This window comes from Cyprinus carpio, chromosome B5 (assembly GCF_018340385.1).
Source record: "Cyprinus carpio isolate SPL01 chromosome B5, ASM1834038v1, whole genome shotgun sequence".
NCBI classification, from domain to species: Eukaryota; Metazoa; Chordata; class Actinopteri; order Cypriniformes; family Cyprinidae; genus Cyprinus; species Cyprinus carpio.
This window is the reverse complement of record NC_056601.1, coordinates 24,855,137-24,874,700: the sequence shown is the minus strand read 5'-3', so window position 1 is coordinate 24,874,700 and position 19,564 is coordinate 24,855,137. Positions and strand designations below refer to the sequence as shown.

Genomic DNA, 19,564 nt, shown 5'->3' with positions numbered 1-19,564 from the left:
ACTTGAGGGTGAGTCATTAATGACATAATTTTCATTTTCATAACCCTTTAAATCGCAAAAATTACTTTTTAAAGAAATACTGGATTAAGCCTATTGTGTTTATAACACACACACACACACCCAAATAGTGTATTTTAATGAGTTTTATGAGTCTTCTCTTGCATGATAGTGATGGAAATGCATCAGGCTCACCAATAGACACCAGAAGGTTCCACTGAAGGGGATATGGGATTCTTTCCTGAAGTGTTCGCTGTGCAAAAATTAAACCAGCTGTGCCCTGTTGAGAGGTGTAACATTTTCACCCAAAGCAAAATGAACAAAATTAGTTAATAAAATAAAATTATTAATCAGAGGTTGTATTTACATAGCTTGCACTCAGGTATATTTCATATAAGTAAATTTGCTTAGATGTTTCTCCCTTAAAACTTCCTTATAAGAAATAAAACAGACACAAATTAGACAACTGTTGCTCACATACACCAAAATATGGATTCAAAAATTAATATGTAAGGGATGACTCATGAACTGACCAGGAAGAATTAGTGGTGCTCATCTTTTTTTTTTTTTTGATTGGATAAAAGGTATATTTCCACAGCAGGAACTAGGATCTAAATAAAGTTCTGGGTAAAAAATTGCCCCTCAGAAAGTCCCTGCTCACGAGATAGCACTTTTTCAAAGGTCCAGAAATTTTGAGGGCGGGACTTGGGCGCTGAACATGCTAACTGGTTGAGTTCACGCAGCATTGTATTTCAACCACCTATTCACATAATTTTTTAAAAATATTACTGTTATTGTGTCATGAAATGTAGTTTTTAAAGTATTTCAGTCGAGAATGTAGTTGTTTAAAACTCAAATCTGCGGTTTATTAATAAAGACAGCATCTATTTGAAAATATGCTTTGCTGATTTCGAAGACGTGAGCTCCACGCGATCAGCGGGCGCTCAGTGCTTATGTTTACAGACGAGAGCAGCCTCAACTCGGCTAGTCCTTCTGACATTTGCTACTGGCTCTGATAAACAAAAAGAGGCAGTGGTGTTTGATATCATATTTCGTGGGAAGTCGTGGCCTAATGGTTAGAGAGTCGGACTCCCAATCGAAGGGTTGTGAGTTCGAGTCTCGGGCCGGCAGGAATTGTGGGTGGGGGGAGTGCATGTACAGTTCTCTCTCCACCTTCAATACCATGACTTAGGTGCCCTTGAGCAGGGCATCGAACCCCCAACTGCTCCCCGGGCGCCGCAGCATAAAATGGCTGCCCACTGCTCCGGGTGTGTGTTCACTGCTCTGTGTGTGTGCACTTCGGATGGGTTAAATGCAGAGCATGAATTCTGAGTATGGGTCACCATACTTGGCTGAATGTCACGTCACTTTCACTTTTTTTTTTTTATTTAGTCTTATTGTAAATACAGTGAGGAAAATTGCAGTAGCCAAGGTGAGCTGACTGACGTTATCAAGTACGCTGCTGTTTGCAGAATTAGCGTTGTCCTGTCCATAGGAGTACACATTTTCGAATCAAACTGGTGAACTACCGAGGATGCAAATCTGAAATTTGCGTACTGGGTATTGAGAAACGCACACAGACCTACATTCACCAGACTATTTGCCTAATCTCCTCGGTACTTTAGACCACGATGGAAACACAGACAGCAACAGGTCTGGGGAGAAAAAGGTACCTGGGACAAATTGTTTCAGGTAATTTTGGTGGAAAAGTGGCTTTTGTATGAGACAGTGAGAACATAAACTTAAGATTACTAATTTGTTCTTTCTCAGTAGAAAAAAAAAAATGAAATTTACAAGGGAACTATGGCAAAAATCTCAATTTGATCGCTATTTGGAGACCGATATGAGGTAGGATTAAGGGTTCTAAAATATGGTCATGCAGAATAAGGCATTATAAACAGCGAATATGCTAGTAATATGCATGCTATTACTAGTTAATAGTGAGAATTGGTCCCCAATCTTTTGGTGTTACAAAAAAAGATATTAAAGCATTCTTTTTTGTCATTTTCTTTCAAAAACACAAAGACATACCGTTAGAAACATACATTGGAGTAAACAGAGTGACAACATTCCCCGGACTCCTCTATGAATGACATTTATGGCAGTAATTGATGGTAAAAATGTCACATCAGTCAGGTAGCAGTCATGCATTATGATATATACCCACCGGGTGCTTTGCTACAACCGCATCATCAACTTTAGTGAGACCGATGTTGACCATCCTGCTATAATTATGGACTATAATCTTACAGTTTCTACAGCTTCACTTTGTTATTGTTGTGAAACGTCTGCATGTGCAGCGAAGGAAATGTGAATTGTGAATATAGTACATTATTTAATGCTTTTTTTTTTTTTTATTGGTGTTATATTACATCCCTACCATGTTATTCCTATGTATGTCTGCTATAAGGTATGTCTGCACTATGTTTGTACTTTCTTCTACACTGGAAGCTCCTGTCGTCAAGTCAAATTCCTTGTGTGTGTAAACATACTTGGTAATAAAGCTCTTCTGATTCTGATTCTGAAATGACTAACAAGCTAAATATTCTCTACAGTGACCTCTTATGGACTGCATACATTAATCCAATTCAGGAATGAACATACCATAGATAAACTGTTAATGCAGGGGACCAATAAATTAAACATAAAACATTTATTATATTTATTACTGAGATTTTGTTAATTATTGAGAAAGAAACATCTTAAATCCATTCATTTATATTCAAATAAAATAAATATGTATTAATATAAACACTGATTTTGGTAGCCTAGATGTCCACAATTTGTTACGTGAGTTTGGTTTGTGATGATATTTGATATCGTCTTCCTCTTTCCTGACATTGGACCTTCAAAATGGCTTTATTTCTGGAAAAAAGAAAGAAAAAAGAAAATTTATATATATATATATATATATATATATATTGAAAAAGAAAAAAGAAAATATATATATATTAAAATAGGCTATGTATTATGTTTTATGTTTTAATAGAACTGATAAAAAACATTGGATTCTTAGAAGGCAGTTAGTGGATCCCATTAGGATTGGTTTCAAATTATATCAGAAATAAATTCTATTAACAATCCTTATGAAATATGGACTAGTTATACAATTCATGCCTGTACCTTTGTGGTCTGTTTTGATGTTGTTTGGTCCATTCCAGATTAGACCAACTAAACGAAACAGGCTGAAGCAGTCTCACATCCTCTGCTGGATTTAAAAGAAAATGACAGCTAACATTAAATGAAGTGATAATTTAGTGGTTACATCTTTAGTTTAAGAAAACATATCAAGACAAACTCACAGATTTGTTTGCTGATGCCTGGAAGTTTCTCTCTGTCTATGGGAACTTTTCTGTCTGAGTTCCACTGCGGTCTGGCTGTAGGTTAAGCATTTAGATATCAGCACATTAAAAAAAAAAAAAAAAAAAAAAAAAAAAAAACATAACACTAAGTATTAATGTGCACAAATTATTAAATTATGATCGTGTTAAATACGAATTCAGTTGTATTAAAATATTTATGAGATATGAGATGACACCCATATCTGGTACTTGCCTAAAAAGATGGGTTTATGATGTGTGTAGTTAATAGATTACACTAACATGTACACTAACATCTACTTTCAGTCTAATGGGTACAAGTTTATTATTATTATATCTGCAAGTTTATTTGCTTTCATTCTCTTTCTAGCTTTCTATTCATAACTTATCTCATAAAATTACTTGTGGAACTGTACCTGGGCTGATCTTGGCCTTAAAGTGTCTGAGATCCTCTGGGGTTGATGATATGGTCAAGGACCGGAACATGTACTCATAATGTTCCTGGTTAGGAACCGTAAGACAGTCAGTAGAGCTTACAGAAAACACACCAGCTGGACCTTGTCTGTATCTCTTTTTCAGAGAGTATTTAAAACAGAATCTTAACACCTACAAACTGTTTTGTATTAACATTACATCAAGACATTATAAGTTGTTATTCACAATACCTTAGATGTGTGACTGGAAGGTTGAATCCCTTTAGGAACTGATGTTTGCCTTTCCGAAAAAATAAAAAAAAGAAGGAAATTATTAAATCATTTCAATGTTTACACATAAAAATAGTGACTGAAATAATTTCTGCTTCTTGTGTATTTTATGACACCTGTGCCTGTCTTTTCTAAGGTCAAGGGCTCTGTGCGGGATCATAGTGGGATGGACCTTAGAATTGAGTGTAGCTGGAGAAACTGTGTCATTCTTTTTGACTTCACTTATCACTTGGATGCTTGAAGAAGGAGTGGAGTGTTTTGAGGCTGACTGGTGGCTATGAGAGTGCAGATACCTGAATAAATGATACAAGCAGCACAGAAATACACTTGGAATTACAATTAAAATAATACAACAATACAGTTGCACTAATAATCCATGAACTGTTAAAAATTATTTGTAACTATTAACTCATTTTAATTTAATTTCCAAAACATAATATTCAACTATGTCCAAGTTTGTGTATAACCTTTATATTTCATCATCAACTCTCAATAAATATATAATTTGGACCCTTTCTATCTCCTTTCTATGGAGATTGTAAATATGTATATTCTTTTGTAATTTTTGATAGCATTGTTGATAGCATTCATCAAGCTCAATATGCATCTAAATCAGTCATTTTAATTTATGGGATATAAGTGTAAATACAATATATAAGTTAATAAGTTTGAGAATTACAAACCCACATTTGATCCCAAACTACAGTATGTAGTCCGTACTAAGTAACAATTTAATTTTTTACCAAAATATATTTTTAACTATTTATTTTGTTATTATAGTGCAAACCTCATATAAAGTAACTGTAAAACAACTTTAATAATATTTAATTTTACCTCTTGAGATGGACAACAACAATTAAGCAAGTTTAAGTCCCTCTTTTATATAGAATTGCAATTCTTGTTTTCTTAATCATGGAAAGAGCCCGTTGTTTCCCCATTATAATATAAATACATTTACATTAGGCATAATAATAGATAGTTAAATAATTGTAGATAAATAATAAATTTTTGACAATAATATGATTAACATACCTGTATATCTAGAGTTAACAAGTATTTTTAATTTGAGCATGTAATGCATTTTCAAGCAATTGTTTTGAATTAAATCAGTGGAAAACAATACATTAAACATGATAACGTTCATAGCTGTAATCATAATTCAAAACAAAGAAATATATTATTATACTATTTGTGGTGTTATGGGTTTCTCAATTAAAATGCACCTATGTGAGTGCAGGAATTCATCCCGTGCTGTCTTCTTTGTGACCGGACTGCTCTGGCAGCGCCCCCTGGAGGTGATAGCTGTCACAACACAGGTGTATGCTGTGTTAGCAGACAGGCGACAAGCAGTGTATGACCTTTCTGTGCCCAGGTACACCACACACCCATTTAGACTTAGCTCATATTTGAAGAGTCTCCCCAAAGGAGCGACTGGAGCTCCCCAGTTTATCTGCAGTTCATGTCGTCCCAGGACAACTACAGTGACCGCAGAAGGAGCATGATCTTGATCTTCCGCTGTCCTCACCTCAGTTACTGCTCTAGGACTCTCTGTGTCCCCTGGACCAAGTGAACTCACACTCAGCTGATAGGAGGTGCCAGGAGATAAACAGCCAACTGTAGCCCTGTCAGACAAAATAAATAGTAACACTGCCGTAAAAAGTTCACTAAATTAAATTATCATTGCAAGACTATAATGATTATGTAAATTACAGCATAATAAACAAAAACGACACTAAAGCAGTGTAACTTACTGTAAAGGTGAAGTGTGTAATTTTAGTGTTAAACACATGAAATGCCTAGGTAAATAATTTTAATTCCATAACATAAGGGTTTTTTAGGACTAATATGTAATATTCAACAACAAAGATGGGTCAAATGTGGTATTATCCATTGTTAAATGATTTGAGAATTGGGGATATGAATGCAGACTTGACACACTTCATCTTTACATGTCATTCCGAAAGACTAGTCTGACCCACCCCAGCAGAGCAGTGGTCTTCACCAGTGTGTCATTACAGTAGATCTGGTATGATTTGGGTTTGGCTCCTCCCTCTGGTTCTATCCAGCACAGGCGTACCTGTGTAGCTGTAGAGCCAATCACACAGAGCTCTCGTGGAGGCTTAAGTCTCGTGTCCAGCTGCTCTGGAGTAATAACCACAGGTTCACTGAAAGGACTAATGTCACCATCAGGTGTAGACAGGTTGAGCTGTAGGGAAAGGGGCTCCTTAGATTGCTTGGGAGAAATAGGTATGGTCACCTGACACAACAGGCCATGGTACAGCATGACATCCTTGTGAAAGAGACTATAAAAAGGAAAAATAGTGAATATTACAAAATATGCGCATGTGAGAATCTTTTTAAGTGATCTAAGCAGACTGCATCCATATAGAATCAGTAAATTAATAACAGCTCCACGATAATTTTATTCAAGATCAAAATAGCAGCCTCTTTGCACGTTCAGGTTATCCTTCAGAATAATCTACATAGCAGCAGGTGCTACACAAGTTGCAGTTCACTTTAACACCATCTAGACCTTACTATTAAATTAAACTCCAACAGAGTGCTGCAGGGATTACATAATTTTGGCTAACACAGAAGCATCACTCTGGTTCCCTCGATGAAAAGCTTTTTTTTCCATCTGCATTTCAGTTACTGCAGAAAACAAGCTCTGTGAACAACAAAGTTAATGCTTCTTACACAAACAGTTCATCATGATAATCTTCACAAATGAAGACAACTTTTATGAATTTTAAAGCCTAAACACAATTGCCACAATTAAAACTCTAAATTTTGGCTTGTAAATAAACTACACGCTTATCACATCATGTACTTCAATGTCACCATCACTAAGCTTCCTACAACTCTTTCAATTTTAAAGGGGTCATATGATCTGATTTAAATTTTTCCTTTCTCTTTGGAGTGTTAAAAGCTCTTGGTGTATAAAGAAGATCTCCAAAGTTGCAAAGACTAAAGTCTCAAATCTTAAAGAGATATTTTTCATAAAAGTTAAGAGTTAACCACTCCTACCTAAAACAGCTCATTCTAACACGCCATGTCTACGTCATGATGTGGGAATATTTGCATAACGCTGCCCAAATATTCACGCAAAGAAAGAAGACATAACTTTTATTATCGCTGTTGCTGCCGGCACCATGTTGTGGAGACGCTGTGTTTGACACACAGTCTGTAAGTATATTTACATATGTAATGTTAAAGGATTTGCCACTGATGATTCAAACGTAAATTTTGAACAGTGTAGAGTAGCGCTTGTTGTTTGTCGTTTTTCCAATCACAAATGCAGACATGGTTTTATGTTTACGCGGCACGATACGCAATGCAACGAAATGCAACATAATGCATAAAAAGACAGTACAAGTCATTATAATTAGTAATTATGTCCCCACTAGATGCAACAAATGCCTTGTTTGTAATGGGCTTTATTGGATTTGTCTCATCGCGCCTGTGTCCTGACATTTTATCCTACCCGTCAGGCACACACGGCATCACAGTGTTTAGGAGCGTAACATTTCCGTCACACGCTAAAGGCATTCGGCCAATCACAATGCACTGGATAGCTGGCCAAATACAGCACACCTCGCTTTTCAGAACGATGAGCTTTGTAAAAATCGATGCGTATCGGAAAGGTGGGGCATAGAGGAGAAACAATAATGTACATTATGTCGAAAATAATTTTAAAATAACATTAAACCACATAAACACATTGCATTACACCAAATAAACAAAATAATGTTCTTTTTAGCAATGTCATATGACCCCTTTAATTTAAAAAACACAAGATGAAAAGTTTGAGTTAGACAGTTTGAAAGAGCATGAGTATAGCACAACAAGGCTGTGAACTTGTGGACTAGTGAATGCTTCTGACATCCTCTGCAGTCCCATTTAGAAATCTCATTTAAAATGCGAAAATATCTTGTTTTTTTTGTTGTTGTTTTTTTTCCGGAAATGCAAAAAAGCTCTTTTTCAGGTTTTAGCACTCAGTCCTGCAGCACTACATGGTCTTTTTAGATTGGGGGCAAGAGAGTTTTGAGTTGCACAGCATGTTCTATAATACAACAAAATAATGATTTCTTATGATAGGAAATAAAAGGAAAATTTTAAATATTAAGGACTGTAGAAGTTTAACCTGTATATGACCTCCAGGCCACTTTCAGGTCTACACTTTTCCCATGATACAGTGCAGCTCGTTGATGAGAGGTTTGTAACCATCACTGGATGTGGTTTGGATAAACGCTCCAGTTTCCTGAGACACATGTTGACCTCCTCCTGCAGCTCTAGCCCAGTGGATGGTGACATAGAGAGAATCTGACAGCAAAGCAAGTGACAGTTTTATCACGAATGTAATAAATACACAACAATACGCCAACACCACATGAAAATCAGCACTGTTGTGTTATGAACACAATAATCATGAAACCTTCAACTGCTCATGCAGAGAGCAATGGATCCTGACAGGGACCACTCCACTCGGCCGGGAAACCAGTATTCGTACTGTCCTGTTAGACAGAGGGGTTGGGTTGAGCCTTTTAAAGTGAATGTGAATCTTTTTATGGCATTTTTAATATGAATAGTTTTCCCCAAAATGAACATTCTGTCATCATTTACTCAGACTCATGTCATTCCAGACCTGCATGACATTGTACATAACTAAATCTTTAGTCAAAAAGGTGGAAAATTATTGATCTAAACAAATACAAATACTGTCTATTTAATTATACATGTGCAGTGGCAGAATGTGAGTTTAAATTGGCCTTAAATATTTGTGGTATGAAGATTCACTTATAACAGAGAAGTGTATTTAGTGTTATTGTACGTGATATGCTTGCTACGTATTTATTGTTACTAATATCCTTAGATGGTCATTACTTACAACACTCCAACTACAGTTAATTAGATAACCTACATAGCAGCAAACCAGATACTGTCTGGGTCTGGGCTCTGCAACAGCTGTAAAAGACCATTCAGCAATGTAGGGACACAGGTGCTTTCCATCAGCAGAGCATGGCCATCTTCCTCATTTGCTAAGCAGCTCAGAGCAAAGCACACTGTTTGCCCCATCTCCACTCCTGACCCACTCAACAGCAGAGTCTGCAGGCGACTAACCTTGTAACAAATAATAAAACAATACCCATAAGTGATGTTTAATTGATTGAAATTTAAACATGATCCAATTGCCAAGCAATCAAGACCAACAGAGAGAATTAAAAAGCTTTTCTTACCAGCTGATGCTCTTTGGCCACTCTCAGAATGAGGATCTTGGCTTGTTTGCTACCACACAGACGGCCAACAGCAAATGCCGCATTCATGGCTGTGTCTGCAATAATAAAATTTTTATTTGATGTTATTGAATACTTTCACATTTTACCAAGCAACAAGATATTCAAAAACAATTATTGTGTGATAATATTAGTTTAATCTTACAAATGTAGGGGCAGTCAATAGATTAAAGTAAATAACAATTATTAATCTTATTATTGATTTGGTATAGTTCATATGATTAATGTCAAATTTAGAATTCTGTATATGTAATTACAGCATAAAGAGTGCTGAATGATTTGTTTGTGTTTCTTCAGCAAAGAACTAATTAGGGTAATCTGCCCAATTATTTTTTAATTTATATTCAAAACTGAGAGTCATTCGCACAATAGTTCTGTGTCTTTGCTTTAAATCACCATTTTGTGATATTAATTAAATAAAATCAGTGTAGTCTTTAAAACAGAATCTATGACTGCTGCACATTTACACTTAAATTGATACTGGTCTGCACTCCACTACAGTGCAAAATGCTTTGGCTCTGTGCTGTCCTTATTAATTATTACATCTATTTTATCTAATTATCCATTAATGATGTTGTTGTCACTCTTCATTATGATTCATTCTTTCCTAAATGAAGTGGGACACTGACCTTTGTGACTACACGACAAGCATTGTGTTAAACATCTGAAGATCTTGCAGGCAGATGAATGGGATAAAACCTTTTCACAGGTTTCTTCACACTGGGACAGTCGTGCAAGAATAAGTGCTGCAGAGTTAACCGTATTCTCTCTCTCATTCTCTAGAAGAACTGATAGGCTCTCAAGGACCCCACTGAACACACTTTGGATCTGAAGGAACCATGTCCGTCCTGATGTAGTTTCAACCTAACACATGAAGAAAAAGCTTCAGGATAGCTTTTAGACCTAAACACCAGAAATGTGGAACATTTGGGTATTTGACTTGTTTGAAAAGATTTAGATAAAATTTTATACGAATTTATAGGAAACATTTACATTGCTTGCAAATTGTAGATGCTGTAAATGTTCACTATTTATGGTAATATAAATATAAATATATTTATGGTAATAGGGGTAATATGACACCCCATCCCCACCCACCTTTAATTTACCTCTAGTCCACAGTGGTGACAAAACTCACTTTAGCATATTTGACAATTGCATGCACACTAATTCATTTTGACATTGATCTAATTTTCTAACATTTAAAAATAAACAAATAAAATATATATATATATATATATATATATATATATATATATATATATATATATATATATATATATATATATATATATATATAATCTAAACCTGAGTAAGGTTATTTTACTCAAACTGGCTGAAATAGTCATAAATTCAGTCATTAGTAGTATGATTTAATGGTTTCTACACTAGATAGAAAACTGTGCAGGTAGCCTCAGGTCATGGTTGTCATAACACACCAAGTTTGGTCAGAATATGCTTAAACATTGTGGAGATATAGCCTCACATTCAGTTTTGCATGCACTTCATTGTATTCATTTGCACATTGTTGGAGAATGGTTTGACAATTAGTGAAAATTAGAAAAAGAAAAGTAGAAAAAGTAGTTTTTTTTATCATTTAGAATTGAAAAATCTTGAACCATAGAATTAAAAATTTTGCTATGTATTCGACTTAACATTAGCCAAGAAATCAGTGGGGGAAAAAATAATTTAGTGTCTAAACCAAGCGGCAACCTCACGCTCTCTCTCGTGAGGCCAACACAGAAGGGACTTAAACTAATTCCTCAACTGGCCACTAGAAGCTGGCTGCAAAAGGGAGTCAACTCCACAGACTCCCCATGTTAAAATGCCCAAATTTACAGCAGAAAAAACATGTTTACAGCCTGGTTCAAAAAATCATTTTGGTCCACATAGCTAATTTTGCCCTTCATGACAACTGTGAGGGGGGTGAATAACTCATCCGTTTAAATTATATTAAGCCTTAAAGTTCTGCATAATTAATGGTGTGGCCACTTGAGTGACAGGTGGATTGCCGCTGCTGTCACCAATGTCGAGATAGGTGGGCGTGGTTTCAACAACCATCTCCCGCTTTTTTGCCCATTTTCGATTATCCGGGAGTGACGCGCTGCCAAGATGGCAACGGTCGGCTCCACCTACTTTAGGCCTTTAAAACACTCTTCGGAAACCTATGGGTGATGTCACAGACACTTCGTCCATGTTTTTTTACAGTCTATGGTCTAAACTTTACGGTTCTAAACTTATTAGCATGAACATGAGTGCAACTTTGAGCTGTTGGTGGTGCTAGAGGGTTTGATTTCTTTGGGTTCTTCATTCTTCTTTGTTGATTTCTTCATTTGTAAAACTGTTACAAAAATAAAGTAACAAAGTTTTTGAAATTGTAAAAATGCAGAAAGTTTACTGTGAGGGGTAGGGTTGGGTTTAGGTTAAAAAGTGTATAACTATCTGTTTATAAAAACAATAGAAGTCTATGTAATGTCCCTATTTATATAGCTAAGTAAACTAAGTATGCTTCTGTACTTTATTTGTCAATATGAAACATTCCATTTTAGTAAATGTATTCATATTACATTGCCAAGATGCACAATTTTACCATTTTAGTTAATGTCTTTTTTTTCTGAAAACAAAAATTATTCATTAAATGTTCTGTAAAGGTTAGATATAATATAAAGGTCTTGTATAATGCAGCATGCATTATATCGTCATTCAACCATACCAATGAGGCTATGGCTCCAGCAGCATTCATCACAACATCAGGATCATCTTCAGTAAACATCTGAACAAGGTCACATATGAGATTGCTTTCCCCTTTGGTCCCCTTCTGAAGTTTCAGCACCATGGACTCATTTTCCAGCAGGACCCCAAAGATACAAGCTCCAGTACTACTCAGCCTGCACAAACATAGACAGAATAACTTCACTGCACAGAACTTGGTCCAATGACTCAACGATTTTTAAGAAATGGACCATTCTACAATTGTAGTGACAAATGATAACTTTGTACATGTAAAGAAAATAATTTTTATGTCATTTTTATCATTTTTAATAAAGTACACTGCTCAATATAACACCAAGTCCATTAAAGGGGTCATATGATGCTGCTAAAAAGAACATTATTTTGTGTATTTGGTGTAATGAAATGTGTTTATGCAGTTTAAGGTTAAAAAAACACATTATTTTCCACATACTGCACATTATTGTTTCTCCTCTATGACCCACCTTCTGAAACGCGCCGATTTTTACAAGGCTCATCGGTCTAAAAAGCGATGTGTGCTCTTATTGGCCAGCTATCCAGTGCGTTGTGACTGCCGAATACCTCAAGCGTGTGACGGAAATGTTACGCCCCTAAACATATTGTGATGCCCTGTCCGGCCGGAGCGATGAGACAAAAACATAAAACCTATTATAAACGTGATATAAACATGATTTCTAGTCGTGTCCTCTTTTGGAAGGCTAAACAAAGTAGTTTCACTTTCTCAATGAAACAGAATCACACACCGCGGCCTTGAGTGAGCGGAATCCGGAGGCCTAGAGTGAGGAGGATTCTATGACGGAGCTTCTGTTGGGCTTGCAGCAACCACATGTGACAACCCCAGGCTGGACTCCGCTTCGTCTAAGGTGAAAGCCGATCCGGCAATCCACAGTGCAAAGTTGATGTATTTCCTCAGCGACCAGCATGGATCAGCTCCAGGCATGACGAAGCGGATATCAACCTCTTTTGGAAGGCCAGACAAAGTAGTTTCGCTTTCACAGAAGCAACACACAGCATCTATACGACATGGCGGTGGAGGTAACAACAATACTACAACGAGAATAAAAGGTACGCCTTCTTTCTTTTTTGTGAACATCTGGGCGGCGTTATGGAAATCTTCCCACATAGTGACGTAGAGATGTGGGGGCGTGTTAGAACGAGCCGTTTTAGGGGGTGTGGATGAGTCTTGACTTTTATAAAGAATATCTCCTTGGAATTGAGACAGGCCCGGATTGGCTAATCGGGAGCACCGGGAGGATTCCCGGTGGGCCGGTCTGTTTTTTGGCCGTGACACCGGTGTTGTCGTGCCACTGGTTTGAACTATGCTGTACTTAGACTGCCTGCACTCACTCTTTTTATATATTATTTTCTCGCAGCCCATATTATTATGTTCACTAGATCATATCAGTAACAAATTCTCAATTGATAACTAATTGTTCTTTTTGCACAAATCGTTGTTTTATTTGTAGGTGTGGGAGAAGGCTTTAAGACCAGCCAGAATTCTCTGCCGGCTGCTCCCGCTTCACAGCGAGCGAGTCTCACGCTAACTGCACCCATCAACGTCCGCTTTTTAATTTACAAAATCAGTTTGTGCGAATGCAAACTATTTATTTATCATGAGCCCAACATCCAGCACGGCAGGAAAACATTTACTCTACTTGAGGGAAGACATCTTTCATTGTTAGTTAATGCTGTTAAACAGAGAGGGGAAAAAATGCATTACAAATAAATAAATAAATAAAATAAAATCCTTCTAGCGTAGGCTATTCTTAAACTTGGACATCATTGCTGAAGTACAAATCCAAGCAAACGGCCCACAATCTCTAAGTTTTCTATAATTGAAAAAAAAATTGCATTTTCATTCATCCAAAGGCTAAAGTTGCAATAATATTTTAGTTCAAAACTTTAAGAAAAAAAATGCTTGATTGACTTGATGCTTCATAGACATTGTTATGCTTTCAAATGTAATGCCAGTTGTAATTTCACAGTATTTTCACCTCCTAAATTTGTGATGTGTTAAGTCACAATTCTATGATGGTACAATTTACTCAGGCTGATGACATTTTTTGTATGACATTAAAATTCTTTTTAGAATAGTTGTACATAAATAGGTTAAGCAAAACAATTATTTTTTATTTCAGATAACTTTTTAACTGCGGGCAGACTTAGGCCTACATTATGGTACAGTACAAATATTTGGAACGTGCCTTATTCTGTCCCTTATTTTCTTAAAGAATAAACAATAATACAAGAATAAACATTATTTTCTTAAAGAATAAGATAAGGAATCACAATTGTTACTTATTTTCCATTTCTGAAGTTGATTGGCTTTTGACTCCCCTGACAGCGGCACCTTGCTCAAAAAAAGCAATAAGTCATCGTTGGAGATATGTGAGCAAAAGATAATAGAAAAAAAAATGTATAACAGAAAGTGCAAAGGCGGCACTGAAAAGACCAGTACAAAAAAATCAAAATAACCAAGTGGGCCGGTCTAAGGCATGAAACTCCAGGGCTGAAAATGAGTCCCACTCCGGCCCTGATTTGAGACTTTAGTATTTGCAACATTACAGACCTTCTTTATGCACCAAGAGCTTGTAATACTCAAAAAAGAGAAAGGAAAAAAATTAAATTGCATTCAGGGATATCAGTCAAACTGCAACCCCTGCCCCAAAAGGCAGTTGTTTTGCAGGTGGTGTCCAAAGACAATCATTCTCTCTTTAGCCTTCCTGAATGAGTTGTCACTAGTTTCGTGTTTGTCGGGGTCTTTCTCAGTACTTGTACCATGAGAAAGTACCTGCAACCCAATCAGGTTGCACTGGTAGTCCAGCTCCTCTAAGATGGTATTATTCATACGTGTCTTCAGAGCAGACCTGGACAGGGCCGTAGAAAGGCAACAACCCAGCAGCAAAGAAAGAAGAACAGGAGAGGCACTGCCAGAGCCCTACAAAATGACCTCCAGCAGGCAAACTGTACGAAACAGACTCTATGAGTTGCTCACAGCCCAGCACCATGCAACTTGGCAGGTCTGACATTGCTGCTCAAGTCTCCTCATGATTAAGAGCAGATTCACATTGAGTACATGTGACAGACGTGAAAGAGTCCAGAGGCACTGATGCATTGACTGGCCCTTATGTTCCCCAGACCTGAATTCAATTAAAGACATTTATGTATCGGTGCTTGAAGCTGCCATAAGTAGCACCAGACTGTCCAGGAGCTCATTGAAGCCTAATCCAGGTCTCAGAGGAGATCCCCCCGGACACCATCCACCATCTCATCAGGAGCATGCTAAGATGTTGTCAGGAGTGCATATAGGCACGTGGGGACGATACATACTACTGATTACATACTACAATTATATTTGTCTAAATGAGTCTACTCCACCAAACTACTGTTATAAACATTAGTCCCGTCAGACTGGTCGTGGCGGAGGTGTTGCAACAATATATAGTCATATTTTCAATGTTACCCAGAAAACAGGTTACAGGTTTAACTCATTCAAAATACTTCTGCTTAATGTTACAGTGTCAGATATGCAAAAGAAATCTATCGTATCTCTTGCTCTGGCTACTGTGTATAGACCGCCAGGGCCATATACAGATTTCCTAAAAGGATTTGCAGATTTCCCCTCAGACCTATTGGTTACCATTGATAAAGCGCTAATTGTCTGAGATTTTCACATTGATAACACAAATGATGCATTAGGACTTGCGTTTATACTGACCTAATAAACTCTTCTGGAGTCAAGCAAAATGTCACCCGATGTCACTCATCGTTTTAATCATACGCTAGATTTAATGAAGTTACATGCTGCATATTACTGATATTAACTATATGGCTCCACGTTATTGTACATAAATAACCTGTATGATTTGTCTCAACTGCTATGTGTACCCATAAACACATATTAACTAGACAAAATGGCTAGCGACATGGACACTATCTTCTCTAATACATTAGAAGCTGTAGCCCCCATCAAATTAAAAAAGGTTAGAGAAAAACGTACTGTGCCATGGTAATACCCACTCTCTCAAGAAAGAAACACATAATCTTGAGTGCAAATGGAGAAAAACTAACTCGGAAGTTTTTAGAATTGCGTGGAAAAACAGTATGTCCAGCTATATATATCTCAACGAGACCAGATAAAACTTCTAAATTATCTAAGCTAACAGAGTGTGTTAAAAATGTAAAAGATTGGATGTCCAATAATGTTCTCCGATTGAATTTGGATAAGACAGAGATATTACTTATTGGACCAAAAAACAGTACACAGAATCTTGTAGATTACAATTTGCAACTAGACGGATGTACTGTTACTTCCTCTACAGTCTAAAGTCTGGGTGTTATATTAGACAAAAACTTGTCTTTTGAAAATCATATTTTTCCAAGTTACAAAAACAGCATTCTTCCATCTTAGAAACATTGCCAAGCTACGAAACATGTTACCTGTTTCTGATGCAGAAAAGCTAGTTCATGCATTTATGACCTCTAGACTTTTCTGTTGTAGTGCACTGCTTTGTTGTTTTTATGCATCCTCAATAAACAAGCTACAGGTAGTCCAAAATGCAGCGGCTACAGTCCTTCCCAGGTCAAGAAAATATGATCATATTACCCCAATTTTACAGTCTCTGCACTGGCTACCTATTAAGTTCCGTATCAGTTACAAAATATTATTACTTACCTATAAGGCCCTTAATGGTTTAGCTCCTGCGTACTTTTGGTAGTACCTAGGATAGCAAAGTCCACTAAAGTAGGTAGAGCTTTTTTGCATTTGGCTCCCAAACTCTGGAATAACCTTCCTGATAATGTTCGGGGTTCAGACACACTCTTTGGCCAAGCATTCAAATAATGCATCTCATAATCTTGGACTGCAGTTATATCTGATCAAATGCGCATTATTATTCTTTAGCTTGGGTTAAACAAATTAATTTTACTTGGTTGGAACAGCAGCTACGCTAATTATTTCTCTATTTGTTTCTCTGTTTTTGCCACGTGACATCCCATGGTAACTAGGATTTACACAAGCTTCAGTCTAGATCCAGAACACCTGAGAACAGATGATGCCAACCCCTCAGAGGACCTCAGATGATGCCAACCCTGAAAAAACAGACAGAACTACCAGATTTTGCTATAAGTTTGATTGTATCATATAATAATAGCTGTTAATAGTGTTCATCGTCTGTTTGATTACGTCTTTAATTGATTTTTCCATACATTTCTGCCATATGTACATAAACTGACAGTCACCACTGATAAGCTACTACTAAATATTGTAGAAACTTAATTTTCTGTAAGGTTGCTTTGCAACGATTTGTAACGTAAAAAGCGCTATACAAATTAACTTGAATTGAATTGATTTACAATATGAGATGATTTGATAAAATGTTGTAATATTATGCAAAAAAGTTTTTAGTTTACATAACATAATAGATATGAAATTAGCCTTGGCAAGATAAAGATTTGGCCAGTTTATTCCAACAATTGAATAAATTGTCATTTCCATCACAAAAGGCACAGTGAATTGAAATGTGCTGTAAATGATGTTTCTCTGGTGGTTTGAGTTCAAACTGAGGACACTGTCTCAACAGAAAACAAAAGCCCAGTCGTTTGTGCCTTTTAATCATTTCACCCTTTCGGCAGAGAGAAAGACACTCATTACGCTTTGACCTCTTAAAGGTCTGCATTTGTAAGAGGTCAAAGAAGAATCATTGAGCAAGATGACTCTCATAAATCGAACTTTATAGGCTGAACACAATAGGCTTTTGCTGTTGCTGAGGTGAACATTTCTAATGACTTGAGCTCCATTTTCAAGGCTGAAAGCTTCCTATATTACATTTTGTCAAGCATTTTATCCTAATTTAATGTAAGGTTATTAATGCTGAAACAATCTGAGAGAAAATATTAAAAATGGCAAACACAATAAGGTATACTAGGTATTTTGTTTATGATTTGTGGGCTGATAAGACAGCATTCTCAAAAGTTTCAAAATACTAATCATTTCTGAAGTAGTAAAACATTTTTACCTTTAAAGAAGTTGTTTTGTTCTTAATAGCAAACCACTCTCATGTTTGTATGCATGTCAGGAAACTACAAAAACAGTAATCTGTGTGAAGGAACACTAGAATCACTCTTTGACCACCATGAGCAGTTGATTCATAATATTAGTGATATAAGTGATGTTGTGCAGGGGTAGTTCACATTTACACCATCCATGACCATACACATTAACTGCAAATGGTCAGTAGTGTCAATATTCTGTAATGGTAATGCACACCATCATTTCAGTTTTAACAGGTGTAATTTATAGAACCAAGCTATCTTTTTAACCTGTCAAATGATTAAGATTGAAGTACTAACCATGAGGCAGGTGACTTCAGCAGTTTTCGAAGAGCATCTATGCATAATTCTGGGTTGCAGTGCTGAAGAACCTTTTCGACAAGTTCACCTTTGTCCTCCTGAGCAAGGTGAACAAGAATTTGCAATGCAGAGGACACATGATCAATGTTTGGGCATAGAAGCCAGGTCAACGCATTTCTGTTATGACATGGAGCTGGACAGCATGTTGTTGATGTCATCCTTCAAAACGCCCTATACAAACAAACAAACAAAAAATAAATGAAACAAAAGAAAAAAATAGTAAGAGGAGAAAAGTAACAGTTAATCTCACACTGCCTTAGAAATGTACTGTGGCTATAACATGACACATTGTATGTTAATACTGTTGCCTAATAACAGTATTACACTATACGCTAATGACTTTTAATAATGTACTGTGTCATATGATAATATTACGGTTATTTGATATATACCACAGTCTTAAATGATTACCATAATTAGCCTATTTACATTACATTACTCTACAAAGGATAGCATGGAAATCAGTAAGCACCACTACCGAAATTCGTGTACTCATTATACTTACGTGGCAATGCCAAAAATAGCATGGAACATGTCCATGTCACAGTACCATGTACAAAAAAAGAACAACAACGACGACAGCATAGTAATAGCATAAATGTCTAACACGTTTTGTCATTTGTGCAAAAGTAATTTTTTTTTAAAGTATAATTTTCTCTCGCACACAGTTATGACTTTTGATTGAAAAAATGCTATAAATCCGTGCAACTGATAAAATAAACACTCAGTAACTTACTGTCAATAAACAATTCAGCTTACTGGCCTCGACGTTAATACACCGGGACGTCGTCTGCTGCGTGTAGTTCGTCGTACCGTTAGCTTCTATTGGAGGTAACTTACTGCTTGTTACATTTAAAGAGAACTCGATACGTCTTGAAAACATTTGCCTGGAGATGCAACGAATGAAATAACCACCCCTCAGGTTCCCATGGAGACGTTTGGCTAAAGGTTATTCACGACATCCTTTTCAGACACACATTAAACTGCTCTGCTTCATATGACAGGGTTCGTTCAGTACTTCAACTTACATCAGCGCTTAAAAAAAAGTCATTATTATAACACGTCGAGTCAATATTATGAGAAAGTT

At 36.5% G+C, this 19,564-nt stretch overlaps 1 protein-coding gene across 4 annotated transcripts; it reads right to left on the bottom strand.

Moving 5' to 3' along the window:
* Window positions 1–1,349: 1,349 nt before the first annotated feature.
* Window positions 1,350–19,464, bottom strand: LOC109064978. Of its 4 annotated transcripts, none has more exons than XM_042725064.1 (16): window positions 19,214–19,461; window positions 18,418–18,648; window positions 12,029–12,203; window positions 9,945–10,179; window positions 9,259–9,353; window positions 8,943–9,142; window positions 8,457–8,535; window positions 8,166–8,344; window positions 6,001–6,324; window positions 5,245–5,643; window positions 4,138–4,314; window positions 3,983–4,031; window positions 3,734–3,887; window positions 3,300–3,374; window positions 3,121–3,205; window positions 1,350–2,862 (listed from the first exon to the last, which is right to left on the bottom strand). In XM_042725064.1, the coding sequence occupies exons 2-16, from the start codon at window positions 18,633–18,635 to the stop codon at window positions 2,784–2,786; spliced, it is 2,523 nt and encodes an 840-aa protein (XP_042580998.1). In that variant the 5' UTR covers window positions 18,636–18,648; window positions 19,214–19,461; the 3' UTR covers window positions 1,350–2,783. The 4 variants fall into 4 exon arrangements, with proteins under 4 accessions (XP_042580998.1, XP_042580999.1, XP_042581000.1 ...); XM_042725065.1 differs by having other exon boundaries at window positions 3,734–3,818; window positions 19,214–19,448; XM_042725066.1 differs by lacking the exon at window positions 1,350–2,862 and having other exon boundaries at window positions 3,121–3,202; window positions 19,214–19,463.
* Window positions 19,465–19,564: the final 100 nt, after the last annotated feature.